The 16,640-nt window shown below is 57.2% G+C and overlaps 2 protein-coding genes across 2 annotated transcripts in view; one reads left to right on the forward strand and one right to left on the reverse strand.

The window, feature by feature from the left end:
- The window catches only part of TRPC4AP (transient receptor potential cation channel subfamily C member 4 associated protein), a 56,221-nt gene extending 50,004 nt beyond the window's left edge, over positions 1–6,217 (forward strand). The window contains exons 12-18 of the mRNA XM_006764569.2: positions 183–266; positions 1,251–1,326; positions 2,376–2,516; positions 3,062–3,170; positions 3,718–3,830; positions 4,901–5,107; positions 5,308–6,217. Of these exons, the coding sequence (XP_006764632.2) occupies positions 183–266; positions 1,251–1,326; positions 2,376–2,516; positions 3,062–3,170; positions 3,718–3,830; positions 4,901–5,107; positions 5,308–5,445 (868 nt within the window). The 3' untranslated portion in view covers positions 5,446–6,217. The remainder of the gene's footprint in view (positions 1–182; positions 267–1,250; positions 1,327–2,375; positions 2,517–3,061; positions 3,171–3,717; positions 3,831–4,900; positions 5,108–5,307) is intronic.
- MYH7B (myosin, heavy chain 7B, cardiac muscle, beta) overlaps positions 6,186–16,640 on the reverse strand; it is a 23,624-nt gene continuing 13,169 nt past the window's right edge. The window contains exons 20-40 of the mRNA XM_006764573.2: positions 15,923–16,046; positions 15,685–15,821; positions 14,676–14,931; positions 13,534–13,776; positions 12,903–13,079; positions 12,657–12,802; positions 12,232–12,322; positions 11,768–12,157; positions 10,839–10,965; positions 10,633–10,751; positions 10,344–10,540; positions 9,846–10,195; positions 9,558–9,682; positions 9,326–9,441; positions 8,295–8,691; positions 8,095–8,220; positions 7,833–8,003; positions 7,642–7,746; positions 7,464–7,559; positions 6,459–6,596; positions 6,186–6,384 (exon numbers count right to left, since the gene is read on the reverse strand). Coding sequence (XP_006764636.1) covers positions 6,373–6,384; positions 6,459–6,596; positions 7,464–7,559; positions 7,642–7,746; positions 7,833–8,003; positions 8,095–8,220; positions 8,295–8,691; positions 9,326–9,441; positions 9,558–9,682; positions 9,846–10,195; positions 10,344–10,540; positions 10,633–10,751; positions 10,839–10,965; positions 11,768–12,157; positions 12,232–12,322; positions 12,657–12,802; positions 12,903–13,079; positions 13,534–13,776; positions 14,676–14,931; positions 15,685–15,821; positions 15,923–16,046 — 3,643 coding nt within the window. The 3' untranslated portion in view covers positions 6,186–6,372. The remainder of the gene's footprint in view (positions 6,385–6,458; positions 6,597–7,463; positions 7,560–7,641; positions 7,747–7,832; positions 8,004–8,094; positions 8,221–8,294; positions 8,692–9,325; positions 9,442–9,557; positions 9,683–9,845; positions 10,196–10,343; positions 10,541–10,632; positions 10,752–10,838; positions 10,966–11,767; positions 12,158–12,231; positions 12,323–12,656; positions 12,803–12,902; positions 13,080–13,533; positions 13,777–14,675; positions 14,932–15,684; positions 15,822–15,922; positions 16,047–16,640) is intronic.

Raw genomic sequence — 16,640 nt, forward strand, 5'->3', positions numbered from 1 at the left:
GGCTGCACCTTCAAATTCCTAGTTGTAGGACTTCCATTCAGCCAGATTTTAGGCAGTTCTGAATGATGGCTGTTCTGTAGTTTAGTTGTAATTTTGATATAGTTGTGGGAGAATGCTAGTACTATGTGTACTTATGCTGCCATCTTGACTGGAAGCTTGTGTCTTTGTCTATTTTATTTCAGGAGTTTGGTGTGTGATGGGAAGAGGGGCTTATTAACTCGTCTGCTGCAGGTCATGAAAAAGGAGCCAGCTGAGTCATCTTTCAGGTGGGTCTGGGGACAGGCACCTGTCACTCTTGAGGGGCCCAGGAGCCATGTGTTTCTCAAGTGGTTAGAAATACCTCCTTTAGGCACCAGCTTCCACTCCAACATCTGGTTACTATGAGGGAAAAGGGGTTTGATTGCCATTTTCCCTGTGTGGCTTAGCAGGTTTGTATTAACTTTTGCTGCATGCCAGCAGTGTATTTCAAGAATTGACCAAGCATTCACCAACTACCTATTCTATGCTGGGCTGGAAAGGTGGAAGAGAAAAGCAAATACAGTCCCTGCCCCATGGATCCCTGGCATGTGGGAAACAAGCATGAAAAGAATCTTGTTTCAATGCAGTGTGGAAAGCACGAGCCCAGGGCCTGCCCCAGGAGCTGTGGGGACAAAGGAAAACCTTTTCCCCAACGAGCTGGTGGGGTGGGCATGGACAGGGACGTGGGCATGGACAGAGAGGGCTTCTCAGCGTTCCTTAGACTCACCGAGTCCTGAAGGCTATGGACAGGAGTAGTGGGAGGCCTTCCATCAGGGCTGGCAGGGAGCTGGCAGTAAGCTCCATGCCCAAATGTGCCCCTGTCTATTCTGTCTGCCCAGTAGGCTTAAACTCAGTGGCCCGTTCACACATGTCCATCAGGTTCCCTCACGCATCTCTGGCACCCCTCTCTTCCATGTCCTCCTGTCCTTCTGAACGGACAAAGGCTAGAGTGGCATTTTCATGTTACTGGGGCTAGCCCTTCTCTGAGACACAAACCCCTTCCAGACAGAACAAAATAGAAGACTGTTCCTCACCATGCTGTCAGCTCCATGAAGCTGGGGACTCTTGCTGTGTCCCTAGTGCCTAGTAGAAGCCTGATGCCTGATAGATGGTCTATAAATGTTGAATATGTGAAAAGTCAGCAACATCTCCCAGTACCGTGGGGAATGGAACATGGGCCAGAAGAGGGCAGCCTTAGCCACCTGGGCCAGGGGTCAACATTTGGGTCGCAGGTTTTGGCAAGCCCGGGCTGTGGAGAGTTTCCTCCGAGGGACCACCTCCTATGCAGACCAGATGTACCTTCTGGAGGTAATGGCCTGGAGGAGCCAGGGTGTTGGGTGTCCCATTCTTTCCCCAGCCCCATGCGTTGCTTTCCTGTCCTGAGACCTAGAAAGCTGGGCAGGAGGTACTGGATCTATTTTAAATGCCAGTGCAGATTGCCTTGGTATGTGCCCTGAGTCTCCAACCGTGGGTCCATGATGGGTGCTTCCCAGATGATTGGAGGAGCATAAGCATCTGCAGAGTCACCCAGCAAGGCCTTTTGACCCTGAGGATATGTTGCTGCTGACTAAAAGTTTATTTCCCTTTATTGAAAAATGGCCTTCAGAAAAAGCTTACAAAAGAGGGGGAGCAAAATGGCCAAAACTATAATTGATTTAAAAAAGATATATGAACAAGAAACTGACCTGGCAATTATTGTAAAATCTATATGGAAAATAATTTATCCAAATCAGTGTAACTTCAGGAAAAAGAAAATGAAAAATGGAAACAATCTAACTGTCATAGAGAACCTTATCAAAGAGATAAATTGGCTTTTTGTTCTTGATAAACATTTATTTTAATGTAAATGTTTTCATTCATAAACATAAATACTAACCATAGGGTCAAAATGTGCCTCCTGTGCTTAAAGCCGGTGCTTCATTTATTTGAGTGGCCTCAGGTGCTCGGGCAGTGGCCAGTGTTACATCTGGAGACACCTCCCCTCGCTGGCAAGCTCGAGAGCCCTGGCCATCTTGGTGCCCACAGAGCAGGTCACTGGCTTTAGTTCTGAACTGTGGGCAAGCCAGAGAGGTCATGGCTACATACCCCAACCCACCCCCACTTCCTGGGAAGTGTCGGTCCTGGTCCTGCCCTCGGAGCCACCAGCATCCTCAGATAAGCGTCTAGATAGGGAAAGCAGGTTTCATTGACCTGGATGCTTTCTCAAAGCAGATGTTGTATGGTCTGAGCTACATGCCAGGCCCTGGTGGGAAGCCGGTAGCTTAGAAGAGTGCGGCCTGGGGGTGGCAGCCACACCTGCCTGTGGGCCCCAGAGCTCAGCTGCCTTCCTGCCTTCATCTGTCATTCCCCACCCCCAGCACATCTTGTACTGCATCGTGGACAGCGAGTGCAAGTCCAGGGATGTGCTGCAGAGCTACTTCGACCTCCTGGGGGAGCTAATGAAGTTCAATGTTGATGCATTCAAGAGATTCAATAAGTACATCAACACTGATGCAAAGGTAAGACTAACAGGGCGCTGTGGGGTTTGCTCTATTGTTCAGAAGTTACCTTGGAGCCCTTGTCCTCACCAGTCTCTGGTACTGGTTTTAAATTGGAGACTACTAGTATTAGGGAGTCAATGGACAGCCTTGAGCAGGCAGTTATTAGCGTCTTTGTGCTGGGCATTAAAGTGTCAGCTGCTTGTGAGCAGGTGTGATGGTTGGGAGCGGGTTGTCTGTGAAAACGGCTCAGTGTGGTGGGTGCCATGATGAGCTCCAGCTAGATGGGCTGGGCCTAGTGTGTTAGGCTCAGAGGGTGTGTGTGACAGAAACCCAGGTCAGACTAATGAAGTAAAAATGAGGAGTTTGGCATCCTTCCTTCAGTGGAGAAAACACTGGACGTGGTGTGAAAAGATCTGGGGTAGCCCTGCTGGGGCAGGTCAGTCAGCTTGTCTGCGCCTCTGTTTACTGGTGACAACTGGGCAGAGGTAGGTCAGTGCCCTTGCAGTGACTCCACCACTGCAGGCGCCTGCCATCTCCCGTCTGAGCCTTGTCTCCCCACTAAGTTCCAGGTGTTCCTGAAGCAGATCAACAGCTCGCTGGTGGACTCCAACATGCTGGTGCGCTGCGTCACTTTGTCACTGGACCGATTTGAGAATCAGGTGGACATGAAAGGTAAGAAAAGGCCAGAACACCCATGCAAATGCATCCAGTGTGGCCTCGCTGGTGTCAGACACCCAGCTTTCAGCAAGGAGACAAGAAAGGCTGGAAGAAGCCCCACCAAACATTCTTGTGGCTGGGGTCAAGGTGGTGGCTCTCTGGGTGATTTTCTTTGCTGCTTTTACTTTCCTCTATGGTTCATGCTTCCTTTACTGAGCATGTACAACATTGTAATAAGGTGAGAAACATGGTTGCCACTAGCATGCATAAACAGTCTTCCTCTCCTGGGCTGCGATTGCCTGGGATGAGGGGACCCAGGTGGTGACACCAGGGGGAAGGCCTCGGGGAGAGGTGGTCCCTGAACACGGGGGCTTGGGTGGCAGAAGAACGGGAGATTGTTCCTGCTGCAGTCAACCTTTTCGTTCGTTGTCTTGACAGTAGGGGCTCCCAGCTTCAGAGTCAGGTCCCATAGGGCTTGACTAGGGATTAGGTGGCAGCCCCGGCCTGAGCCACAGACCAGCGTCTAAGCCTGCTGCTCACACCTCTGCCTCTCCGTCCCCAGTTGCCGAGGTCCTGTCCGAGTGCCGCCTGCTCGCCTACATATCCCAGGTGCCCACGCAGATGTCCTTCCTCTTCCGCCTCATCAACATCATCCACGTGCAGACGCTGACACAGGTGAGAGGCCCTGCAGGCGTGCGGTGCAGGAAGAGTCCCGGAGCCCAGCAGAGCTGCTCTCTCCCACACGAGGAGTGCACCTCCCTGAGGCCCATCTCAGTTCCTCCCAGGGATTCTGAGGATTTTTTTCCCAATAAGGAATCTGCCCCATTTTATAGATGAGGCCTGAAGAGGGAGCAAATCTCTGAGATCACAGACGAGTTGGGGAGGAGTCAGGGTTGACACTTAGTTCTGACTCCTAGTTCAGTGCTCGCCCCACCCCACTTCTGTGCAGGCTTTGGGCTTGGACCTGACGTTAACTCCCACTTCCCTCACCTGTGCAGTCCTCAGTCTCTGGGCTTCATGCCCCTTCTCTAAAATGGGGTCATATTAATACCTCTCAGAGGTGGATCTTTTATTCCTTCATCTGACATTTATTGAGGCGAGGCCCTGGGCTCAGGATGCAAAGTAAAAAAACAGGCCTAGACTTTTCCCTCCTGGTGCTCAGTCTAGTGCCAAGTGAAAGTTAGCAAAGGAGATGCTGCATCTAAGGTGTATGCCCAGCCCTCCCCAGGGATTGAAGCTTCTGGAAGAAGCAATGCCTGAGCTGATTGAGGAGACTGGGAAGACTCAAACTCAGGGGTCCTCAAACTATGGCCCGCAGGCCACATGCAAATACAAATATTGTATTTGTCCCCGTTTTGTTTTTTAATTCAAAATAAGATATGTGCAGTGTGCATAGGAATTTGTTCATAGTTTTTTTTTTTAACTATAGTCTGGCCCTCCAACGGTCTGAGGGACAGTGAACTGGCCCCCTGTTTAAAAAGTTTGAGGACCCCTGCTCTAACTAGACAGATGATGGATGGTGTTCCTTCAGAGGCTGGGGGGTGGTGGGGGGCAGGGGGCGGGGAGCAGGGACCGGGAAGGTGCTCAGGGCAGGATGCTGGCATCACTCCTTGCCCCAGCCCTCCCTCAGGTTTATGCAGGGGCAGCGCAGTGTGGTCTCAGGGTTCTGCAGGGTCTGGCTTGGGCCACCGCCTTCCCTGGCCAGTAGCAACCCAGGTCCACCAGGGGCTGCTGGGGCCTTGCAGGAGAACGTCAGTTGCCTCAACACCAGCCTAGTGATCCTGATGCTGGCCCGACGGAAAGAGCGGCTGCCCCTGTACCTGCGGCTGCTTCAGCGGATGGAGCACAACAAGAAGTATCCCGGCTTCCTGCTCAACAACTTCCACAACCTGCTGCGCTTCTGGCAGCAGCACTACCTGCACAAGGACAAGGACAGCACCTGCCTGGAGAACGTGAGTGCCCCCCCAACTGGTGGTGGGTGGGCTGCGGGCACGCAGACCCAGGGCCCCTCAGAGGGCTGTTCGGGGTGCATGGTCCCTGCCTGGGTCATGTGGTGGGCAGCTCTTTGTCCCCTTACCATGGCCCTCCCCGCGGGGTGCTGGGCTCGACCTGGGTCCTCCAGGCACCCCCCAGCCCCTCTCTCTTTGCCCAGAGCTCCTGCATCAGCTTCTCATACTGGAAAGAGACCGTGTCCATCCTGTTGAACCCAGACCGCCAATCACCCTCTGCCCTTGTCAGCTACATGGAGGAGCCCTACATGGACATAGACAGGGACTTCACTGAGGAGTGACCTTGGGCCAGGCAGTCCCTGGGAGGCTGCTGGGCCAGGGCCAGTGCGGGTGAGCGTGGGTATGAGTGCCATACGCCCTGCCATGTCTCCACCCCTCCCCTGCCTTCCTGCTGCTCTCTGCCTGCCCCAGGTCTTCAGATACAGGCTTGGTGGGAGTGTCTAGAAGCCCTTGGGTCTGAGGGCCCAAGGTCATTGGGGAACCTTAGTTCCTTCAAGATCCCCATGATGAGGACAGGGGCACTATGCCCACCCTTCCTTCACAAACTTGGGGCCCTGGCCCACTCAGAGGTAAGGGGACTTTTAAAAATAGTTCTGTCTGAGCTCCTGCCCAGTCTCTTGGCCATCAGTCCTGGGTTGGGGAGGGAGGTATAGGACCCTCCCCCAATCTGTGAGCCAAGCTTGCCCTGGGCTTTGGACCCAGGCTTCTGAGCCCTGGGCAGGGGTGGGGGATACCAGAGAATGCTACCTTTCCCCAAGCCTGCCCATCTGTCCCTCCCTCGTTTTCCTTTAGTTACTCTGGTTCTGTGTGCTCTTTGGCCACTGTGTTCGTCCCAAGGGGTGTCCCCAGAAGGGAGGGACCTTTCCCTTCCATCCCTTGGGACATGGGGTGGCTGTGTCTTGCCCCCTTATGCCCCAGGGCAGCATCTCCTACCTGAGCCCAGACACATAGGAGCCTGCCTGGGAGCAGAGCCTTGGCCCCTCCTTGTGTTGCCAATTTATTAACAACAAATAAACCGATTAAATGGAGACTATTAAAGAACTTTATTTTAAATGATTGATGTGGACCTGACTTTTGTCTGTGGGACCGTGTGCTCCCCTCCCCTCCTGAGTCCCAAAGAATGAGAAGGCAGCAGGCTGGAGCTGTAGATGTGGCATTTATTCAGGTTTTAGCAGGTGAAGAGAGGTTGAGGGGGCGGACAGCAGGCATCATTCCTTGTGCTGAGGGGGAAAAGGGTGGCTCAGTGAACTATACCCTTGCAAAGGGCAAGGTGGTGCCCCAGGCTACCCCTTACCTTAGGGCCCAGGGCATCCCGAGTCCGTGCCCGCAGCTTGTTGGCCTGGGTTTCTGCTATGTCTGCCCGCTCCTCCGCATCATCCAACTCGTGCTGGGCCTTGCGATACTTGGCCAGGTTAGTGTTTGCCTGTTGCTCCTGGGGGCACAGACAGGCTGGGTCACCCTTTGGTAACCAAGATGGTCAGTCTGGTCCCACCCCATCGCAGAAAGGGTCTGGCTTCCCTTTGTCTTCCACTGTGCTCCCACCACCACTATCCATGTTCCATCTACCCCCTCACCAGCACCCACAGCAGGAAGGAAGGGGTTGTGACACCTCTTCAGGTACCCATGTGCCAGACCTGGGCCAGAAGGGGAAGGCACATAGGGTCCCTTCAGAGACAAAGCTGGGTCTCATCTCTTTTTTTTTTTTTTTTTTTTTTAATTTTTGTTGGTGTGGGTGCCGATCTGGGTGCACAGAGCTCGGTTTCCGGGGACATCGGCGTGTGCTGTGATGGTGCTGGGGCTGCGGTAGGGGGTTTTATTTTTTTTTTTTTTTTTTTTTTTTTAAATATATTTTATTGATTTTTTACAGAGAGGAAGGGAGAAGAATAGAGAGTTAGAAACATCAATGAGAGAGAAACATTGATAAGCTGACTTCTGCACATTCCCTACTAGGTATGTTCCTGCAACCAAGGTACATGCCCTTGACCAGAATCGAACCCAGGACCCTTGAGTCTGCAGGCTGACACTCTATCCACTGAGCCAAACTGGTCAGGGCTGGGTCTCATCTCTTGTCAGAGCTGTGAGAAACACTTCCTGCTGGGACAGGGGCATCACGAGCTAGGTCACTGCCCATGAAGGCAGCCTGCCTGCCCACAAAGCCAACACTGGGAAGGCACGTCCCAGAGGTGGAGTAGGGCTGACAGCTGCTGGCCTCTTGCCTGGGGCCAGCTTTGAGTTGGGTTCCACAGGCGTCCTGACCCGGCAGGACCTGACCCCCAGGGTCCAGACCCAGTACACTCACCGCTTCCTCAAATTGCCGTTTGTAGCTCTTGACCTTGCTCTGCAGCTTTTCCACCAGGTCCTGCATGCGAGCCAGGTTCTTCCTGTCCTCCTCGGCCTGCGCATGTAGAGGGGCTCAGGTCTGGCCCGGACCAGACCAGCCTTCGGGCCGCCCCTTTAGAGGTGGACCTGTCACTCACCTGGTACGCAAGCTCCTTGACCCGGCGCTCATGTTTCCGCACCCCCTTGAGGGCCTCGGCATGCTTCTTCTGCTCGGCATCCAGCTCAGCCTCCAGCTCCCGCACCTGTGAGCGGCAGATGGGCCTGATGCCCTGAGCCTGCCCCCGCACTGCCCACTGTGCAGGGGAAGGGATGGGGACGCCACACGCACCTTGGCCTCCAGCTTCTGCACCTGCTTCTTCCCACCTCGGAGGGCAGCTTGTTCCGCCTCCTCGAGCCGTGCCTGTAGCTCCCGCACCGTCTGCTCCAGTGTCTTCTTCATCCGTTCCAGGTGTGCGCTTGTGTCCTGCTCCTTCTTCAGCTCCTCGGCCATCATGGCTGCCTGTCCGGGGTGAGATGGATGGTCGGGGTGACTGGCCCCAGTGGAAGTCCCTTTGGGCTCTGTCCCCTCCGCAGCTCCGGCCCAGCCTCACGTCAGTGATGGCCTTTTTGGCCTTCTCCTCAGCTTCCCGCCTCTCCTGGGCAGCCTCCTCCACCTCTCCGCTCAGCTGGGCCAAGTCCACCTCCAGCTTCTTTTTCTGGTTCAGGAGGCCAGTGTTCTGGGGGGAAGCAGAGCCTCAGAGTCGGCCAGTAGGCAGCCACCCTACGCATCCCTGTGAATTGCTGCCCTCACCTGTGAATGCAGGAGGTTGAGGCGCTCGGTGGCCTCCAGCAGCTCCTGCTCTGCAAGCCGCCGGCTGCGCTCGCCCTGCTCCAGTGCAGCCCGCAGCTCTTCCAGCTCCGTAGCCAGCAGCACGCCCCGTCGCTCCAGGGCCTGTGCCTGCTCCCGGAGCTCCGCTGCCAGCCGCTGCTCCTCGTCCCTCCCCGCCTGCTCCTCCTTGAGTTGGGCCTGTAGCAGCCGTGTGGCTGCCTGTGCCTCCGTGGCCTGGCGGGTGGCGTGGCCCAGCTGCAGCTCCAGGTCATTGAGGTCACCCTCCATCTTCTTCTTGAGCCGCAGTGCCTCATTGCGGGCCCGTGTCTCTGCATCCAGGGAGGCCTGCAGGGACTCCACGGCCCGCTGGTGGTTGCGTCTGGGGGAGGGAGAAGGTAGTGGTGTCTGGGCCATCGAAAGCAGGCAGGGCCAAAACCGGTTTGGCTCAGTGGATAGAGCGTCAGCCTGCGGACTGAAAGGTCCCAGGTTCGATTCCGGTCAAGGGCATGTACCTGGGTTGCGGGCACATCCCCAGTGGGAGGTGTGCAGGAGGCAGCAGAAAGCAGGCAGGCACAGCACCACACCTGCTCTTACAAATGTCCAAGGAGCGCTGGAGACATGAACCCATTTTGGGAATAAGGAACATCCCTCCCCGATTTCAAGCCCCATGTGACTTCCTGTTCCCCATCAGAGCAAGTTCACAGACAAGAGTGAAGCTCTGGAGCAGACAGATGTTGGCTGAACTCTGGCTCCACCCTGACTGTGTCCCTTGAGCAAGTCCTATAGGCTCTGAGGTTCACCTCAGACTGAACAATAATCCTGACCTGAGAAAGCTTTGTGCGAGGCACAAACTACTGTCCCTGCCAATCTGTGTGCCCAGCAGGGGCTCAGCAAACCCTGCTTTCCTCCCCTTTTCCCACTCAGGTGGCTGGGCTGGGAGGGGCAATTATCCTTGAGAAGACAGGTGGACCCCTGGGAGTGGTGGTGGGTAGTGATGGCCCTGGCCCCCATACCTCAGGTTAGTGCACTCCTCGTCCTTCTCTGCCAGCTTCCGGTCCACTTCCGCCTTGACCTGGGATAGCTCCAGCTGGATCCGCAGGGTCTTGGTCTCCTCCAGCTCCAGAGCCCCCTGGGGTGCGGAGTAGACAGTGTGGGCCTCGGGGCCCTGAGTGTGTCTTAAGGGAGGAGGGAGACCAGGGAAGCAGTGGGTCAGTGTCCACCCCACCCCTGTGGCCAGCCCCTGACCTCGGCCTCCTCCAGTGTGGCCTGGAGCTCACTCTTCTCCCCTTCCAGCGCCTTCTTGGCTTTCTCCAGTTCCTGGATGCTCTTCCCACTGAGGCTGACATGGTCTGTGAGGTCACTGATCTCCTCTGCAAAGTGGACAGGGCACTGAGGGGCCACCTCAAAGCTCATGCTCCAAGCCAGGCCGCATCATTCACCCCTAGCTCCAGGGTGACGGCTCCGGGACACCCTATGTGGCTCCAGGGGCTCCCAGGGCCCCAGAGCCGTTCTCTGACCCTGGGCTGGCCGTACCCTGCAGGTTCTTGTTCTCCCGCTTGAAGGTCTCCAGGGCCTCGAGAGCTTCCTCGTGGCTGTGCCGCAGCCGGAAGAGCTCAGTGCCCAGGCTGCGAGCCTCCCTCTGGGCTGCCTCTAGCTCCCGTTGTGTCTCCTCCTCCTGCCGCCGCCGCTCCTCCAGTGCCCGCTCCAAGTGCCGCTGCTTCTTGTCCAGCGCGGCAGCTGCCGAGGTTGCCCGCTCCAGTTCCAGGGTCACATCCTCTGACTCCGTCTGCAGCCGCAGCTTGGCCTTCTCCAGTGATGAGCACTTGGCGTGTGCGGCCTCTACACCCTCCTCTGCCTCCTGCAGCCTCAGGGCCAGCTTCTTTCTAGGCCCCAGAGCAGACAGGGTAGCAGACTGTGTAGCAGATCACGGCTGACAGAAGCATGGCCCCCACACCTCTCCCATCACCTCCCATCAGGGCTCAGGGGCCCGGGTCACCTGTGTGGTGATGGCCTGGCCAGAAAGGCACTTACTTGGCCTCCTCCAGCTCCTCGGTCCTCTGGATGGCATCTGCCTCATACTTGCTCCTCCACTGGGCCACCTCCGCGTTGGCCTTGGACAGCAGCCGCTGCAACTCGGCCTGTGCCTCGGCCTCCTCCTCATGCTGCTCTCGCAGGAGGTCACAGTCATGCCGCAAAGCCTGCACGGCGTGGGCCAGCGCATTCTTGGCCTGTAGGGACCCCAGTGACCTAAGTGTCAGGCCTGGCCAAAGGCCCTGATGCCCACACTGCCCTCTCTGTGCCAGCCAGTGGCCAAGCCCACCTTGCTCTCCTCCTCCAACTGCCTCCGCAGCTCCTCCAAGCTCTGAGTGGCCGAGGCCTTCCCACGGCTCAGCTGGCTAATCAGAGACTCCTTCTCCTCAAGCAGGCGGCTCAGCTCCCCTGCAGCCAAGGGATGAAGCAGCACGTCAGGCTGGCAAGGGGGAGCACTGAGGCCCCGGGATGGCCCATCGGAGCCCCTGACCTCACCGTTCTCCGTCTGCAGCCGTCCACGCTGGGTGCTCGTGTCCGCCAGCTGCCGTTGCAGCTCCTCCACCTTGATCTTGGTCTCACTCAGCTGATCCTCATAGGTCCGGCACAACTTCTCTGCACTGGCCTGAGACCCAGGGTCAGAGGTCAGGACAAGTTTGTGAATCAGAGGACAGGATCTATGACTGCCAATCAGACAGGGACCTGGGATGGGGAACTAGAAGGCTAGACATGGGCCCAGGAATCAAAGAGAGAACAGGGCCCCAAGTTCAGACAGATTCCACTATTGCTTCAAAGATGAACATCAGAAGTGAGAAGGTAGCCCTGGCCGGGTAGCTCAGAGCACCATCCCAATATACCAAGGTTGTGGGTTCGACCTCCAGAATAATGCATAGATAAGTGGAACAATAAATCAATGTTTCTCCCCCACCCTCTAAAAATCAATCAATAAAAACATTTTTAAAGTGAGAAGGCTGGACCAACCCTGAGGCCAGTGGGTCAGGATGAAGTTGGGATACTAGAGTCTGAAGTCAGGTAGGGACAGAGTCCAGCTGTCAGGATTAGGTGGTACAAAGGTCAAGGGTCAAGATTGGTTGCTGGATTCAGGACAGAGTTCGCAGGTCAAGGGCTAAGTTAGAATTGGACATTGGGTCAAAAATGACTTGTAGTAAAGACACTGAGTTTCAGAGCCAGGGTTTGAGGTCAGGACTGTAGTGGGATTGGGGTTAGATGCCAGGTGAATGGGTCAGAGGTCAGGACCTACTGGGGTCAAGATTAGTGTGGGGTCAGTATTGGCATGGGGTGGTCAGGGTTTAGCAGTTGGAGGCAGCATTGGTCTGGAGTCAGGACAGCTATGGGATCAGAGTCTAGGGGTCAGGTGAGGATGCTGAAGAGGGGTCAGAGGTCAGGATCAGGAAGGAGGCAGACACCTTGCCACGGGCCAGGGTCTCCACACTGGTGCCCAGGTCGTCCACCTCCATGCGGAGCTCACTCTTTTCTTTTTCCAGCTTCTGTCGCACCCTCTGCAGACTGTCCACCTGCTCGCTCAGCTCGGCCGCGCTCTCCGCCTGCTTGCGCCGCAGGGCAGCCACTGTGGCCTCGTGTCGCAGCGCAGCCTCCTCCAGTTCCCGCCGCAGCCGCCCCAGCTCAGCCTCGCGCTTGCGGCATCCCTCTCGCTGCCCAGCAGACGCACCACCTGCCTCCTCCAGCCGCTCACTCAGCTCTTCCAACTCCCGGGCTGCCTCCGCCCGCTGCTTCTCCACACGGGCCCGGGCCGCCCGCTCTGCCTCCAGCTCCTCTTCTAGCTCCTCTGCCCGAGCCTGGGGACAGCAGGAGGCAGCTGTCATCTCTGTAAGCCTATCACACTGGTCCCCATCCCCCCATCCCCACACACCTGCAGCTCCTTGATCTTCTTCTGCAGCTGCGCTCCAAGGAGCTGCTCGTCCTCCACCCTCAGGTTCAGCTGACTCAACTCGGAGTCCTTCCTGGAGGCCACAGCAGAGCATGAGCCTGCCCTGGTCCTAATTTCCACCAACCTGCCTGGGCCCACCACCCCCAGCACACACCCTGCACCCAGGGTAGCCCTAGGTGACCTCAACCCTGCCTTCCCTCTCAAGCCCTGGCCTCAGAGCCTGGTCAGGGCCCTTGGTCCAGGGAGGAGAAGACACTGCCCCCAGCACCTAGTAACCCCCATCTCAGCCCTCCATGTTCAACCTCTGCTGTCATGTGGAACCGGCTAGAGTCCAGCAGTGAGAAGTGGGTGTAGGCTCAAAGGCCCCTGCCAGCCGGGGCCTGGTCTGCTGCCCACCCCAGGCCTACTTTTTGAGCTTCTCCTCCAGCTGCTGCTTATCCTGGGCAGCATCCGTCACTGACTCCTGTGTCAGCTTCAGGTCACCCTCGAGCTTGCGCTTGGCCCGCTCTGTGTCCATGCGCAGCTTCCTCTCCTGCTCCAGGGAGCACTCCAGCTGTGGGGTGGGGGGCGCAGACATGCTCAGCCACCAGGCCCACCATGCACCCTCCCAGCTCCTGGCACCACCACACAGCCCTCAGCTGTGCCCAACTCACATCTTCCACCTGCTGCTCCAGCCGCAGCTTGGCCTTGGCCAGTGCGCTCACACGGTCCTCCTCAGCCTGCAGGTCACCCAGGACCTGCTGGTGGGCCTCCTGCAATGCCTTCTTGTCCTTGGTCAGCCGGGCCACCGACTCGTCCAGTGCCGCCATCTCCTCCGTCAGGTTCTTCACCTGTGCCAGGGCCAGGGCCACGATGGGGATGTCCCTCCCACACCCCGGTTTGAGTAGCCACCCCTTCCAGTGAGCGAGCAAATCACTCCACTCTGAGCCTCATCCTCCCTGAATGAGCGCCATGGAGCTGTTGAAAAGGTTCAGTGACAGGCGGTATGAGGAGGCACCTGGGGGTGCAGAGCTGGGAGCTGGGGTTCCTGCCCTCAGGGAGCTTGCAGTCCAGGATGGGTGACAATTGCTGGCATTTGCTGAACACCTCCCCATGCTGGGCCCTGTGGTGAGTGCCAGCAGACTCGTTACAGTGAATCCTTGCAAAGCCCCCTAATGGTGCAAGTGCTGCTGTTAACCCCATGTGACAGCAGGAAATTCAGGCCCACAGAGAAGTGACCTGCCCAGGGCTCCATAGCAGGGGCCTGGCAGAGCCAGGAGTGGGACCTGCAGCTGCTGGCCCCACCTTGTTCTCAGTGGCTTGCTTCTCCTTCTCGGCTTTGGCCAGAGTCAGCTCCAAGTCATCGATGTCCTTCTTGAGCTCCGTGCACTCATCCTCCAGTTTGCGCCGGCGGGCGGCCAAGTCAGCATTCACCTCCTCCTCGTCCTCTAGCCGCTCACTCAGCTCCTTCACCTTCCCCTCAAGCTGCACCTTGGACTTGATTAGCAAGTGGCAGCGCTCCTCTGCATCTGCCAAGTTGTCCTGCTCCTAGAGGGAACGGGAATGGGGCAGAGTGGAGGCAGGGCCAGGCAAACAAGCAGAGGGGCACCAGGCTGGGTCCTAGAGAAGAAAGTTAATTTGGGCAAAGGTTTGACTCAGCTGGGTTCTGGGGGCCACGGAATGCCTATGGCCTGCTCTTGGCCCTGAGGGGCTCAGTGGGATGAGGGCTTAGGTGGAGGGATGGGCAGGGGCAGAAGTGATACCTGCAAGAGGGGGATGTTAGGCCAGGGACAACCCAGAGTGAGGCCCAAACGAGGCTTCTGTGGAGGTGGGTGGGAGCAGACCTGCGAGCCCTGCACACTGGAGGGGCTCTGGTCTTCTCTCCCACCTCACTCTTCCTCACTGTGCCGGCTGCTAACGTTATCCTGCACCTGCAGGTGGGTTTGTGACCACAGGCCCATCTGTCTTCCCACCTGTGTATCTCTAGCGCTTGCCTGGCACGCAGGGGACACGAAGGACTTGCTGAAGGACAGAAGGGCTCTGTGGGCTTGGAAAGATCTGGACCCTCGATCCCTGCCATCTGGTTATTACTGTTACCTGCGACCTGGGTTCCCGTGGGCCCTTTACCAGAGACGGGAGCGTGGGTCTGTTTCAGGGATGGCAAGGAGGGGAGAGCTGGGAAATGGGGCTCAGCTGCAGTGGGAAGTGGACAGACAGCCCGTGGCTGGGCAGGCTGGGAATGTGGGAGGTGAGCAGGGACATGAGCCCCAGCCTCACCCTGTGGCCCATCTGGAGTAGCAGGTAGGTCCAGGCAAGCTTGGGCACTCAGACCACACCAGGTCCGCCCTGGCCGGGGATCTGGTTGGGGTGTTTCCTTGGAGCAGTCGGGTTCACTGTGGCATCAGGTCACTGAGGGGAACCCTGCCCCCGCCCCCGCCCCCACTCACTGCCTGCAGCTGCAGGGCCAGGTCATTCTTTTCCTGGGTGATGCTGACGTGCGTCTCCTCCAGCTCCTGTCGCTTGGCCTCTGCAGTGGCCAGCGCCCCTCGCAGCCCCCGTAGCTCTGCCCGCAGGGCCGCCAGCTCCTCCTCAGCCTGTGCCGAGCGCAGCAGCGGCTTCATCTTGAAAAAGAGCTTCATCCATGACCAATTCTTGACGGCATTGAAGGCACGGATGTTCCACTGGATGGTGAACAGGGCGTCCCTGGGGAGGGGCAGGAACGGATGACCAGCAGCTCATAGTGACAGCCCCGATGTTCCCTGAGCACCTCCCCTGGGGCAGGCTCTTCAGTGTGTGATCTCATTTAATCTTCCCAAATGGCCTCTCACGTAGGTCCTGACGCCTCTGCTTTGTGGGTGAGATTGGGGGAGAGGCCAAGGGCATGCAGGTGCTACCGGGAGGGGGCTCACAAGCCGTGAATGTCCTGGTGGCCCTTGCAAATGTTCTAAAGACACCAGGAGTGGTGAAGCCACCTGGCTACCACCTGGGCTCACATCTCCACCTCCTGCCTCCTCCCCCGCCCCCCACTGGCCAGCTGTGACAGGATGGCTCTGAATGGAGATCATCAAACATGTCCGTCTTAGGACCATCCCATCCTTTAAACAAGATAATGCACATCAATTCTCCTGCCTGGCATTTCAGTCATAACCACTCTGGGCCACACTCTGGAATGGCCTGAGTGGAGAAACAGGTGTTCTTATCCCAACTTTTGAGGTGACAAAATGGAAGCTGGGAGTTGAGGGGCACAAAACAGAACCTTACCCCTCAGAGACACCCTTACTCCCAAAGGGGTAACCTGACCCACAAGAGAGTAGGACTGGGTGCTCACGAGGCACCAGGCATGATGCAAAGTCGGGTCCACACAAACCGTCATCCAGTTCCCAAAGAGCCTGGTGGTTCCCTGAGTGGACAGTCGTCCCACCAAAACCCCGGGCCTCCATCTCCGTCCACACCCACCTGCCTCCAAGCAGGCGCTGGTACTCAAGGCGCATGAGGCGGCCCCGGCCCCGTGCCTGCAGCAACGTTAAGACCTTGGCCAGACGCTGGTCACGCAGCTCCTCCAGGACGCCCAGAAGCCCCGCCTTGAAGAACACCTGGGTGGGTGGGGCCACGGGTGTAACCTCCACCCACCAGCATGTCTCCTGTCCAGTGTGACCACCCACCCCAGAGTCAGCCCTCACTCCTGTGCCCTGACCTTGGTGTGGCCGAACTGGTACTGGGTGTGGTCGATGTCCAGGGAGCCCAGCAGCTTCTCTGTGGCCTTCCTGCTGTCCATGAAGGTGTCATCGGGGATGGCGCTGGGGTTCAGGATGCGGTACCTGGGCAGCAGAGAGAGCTAGTGAGGAGAGGCTGGGCAGGGAGCCAAGGACTGAGGAGGCTGGTGGGGAGAAGGGAGGGAATATTCCTGGACCTTTCCAGGTGGAGCAGAGTTCCAGTGGGACACATACTGAACAAGCTGGCGGGGGGGGGCGGGGGGGGAGCCAGTGTGAGACTAGGAGGTAGGTGTGTTCTGCTGAAAACTCTCGGTTGTTTAAATACATCCAGCAGAGAAGTTCTTTCAGGGGCTGCAGTGCTTACAAAAGGCATGCAGCACTTCTATAATTGTTTAAGAAGGTGATATGGTGTAGCACATCTCAACCTGAGGGAACATTTGGGAGAGAATTCTAGCCAATAAGTGGACACATTCGCATATGTGCACAGGGCAGTGCAGGTCAGGTTGGCTGTGGCCACACCGTGAAGGCAAAACCTGAGAAACACAAAAGCCTGCACTAGGGGCTGACGGGAACAGCAGGCACTAGACGACGGGATGTTTCCAGCGTGATGCTGCATCGCTACACGTTCATCCTCAGCCACAGCACGTCCGGCACCGAGAGACCCCCAGTGCCAACTGCAGCCTCAGGTGGTCATGATGA

The sequence above is a fragment of the Myotis davidii genome, unplaced genomic scaffold, assembly GCF_000327345.1.
Source record: "Myotis davidii unplaced genomic scaffold, ASM32734v1 scaffold38, whole genome shotgun sequence".
Lineage (NCBI taxonomy): Eukaryota > Metazoa > Chordata > Mammalia > Chiroptera > Vespertilionidae > Myotis > Myotis davidii.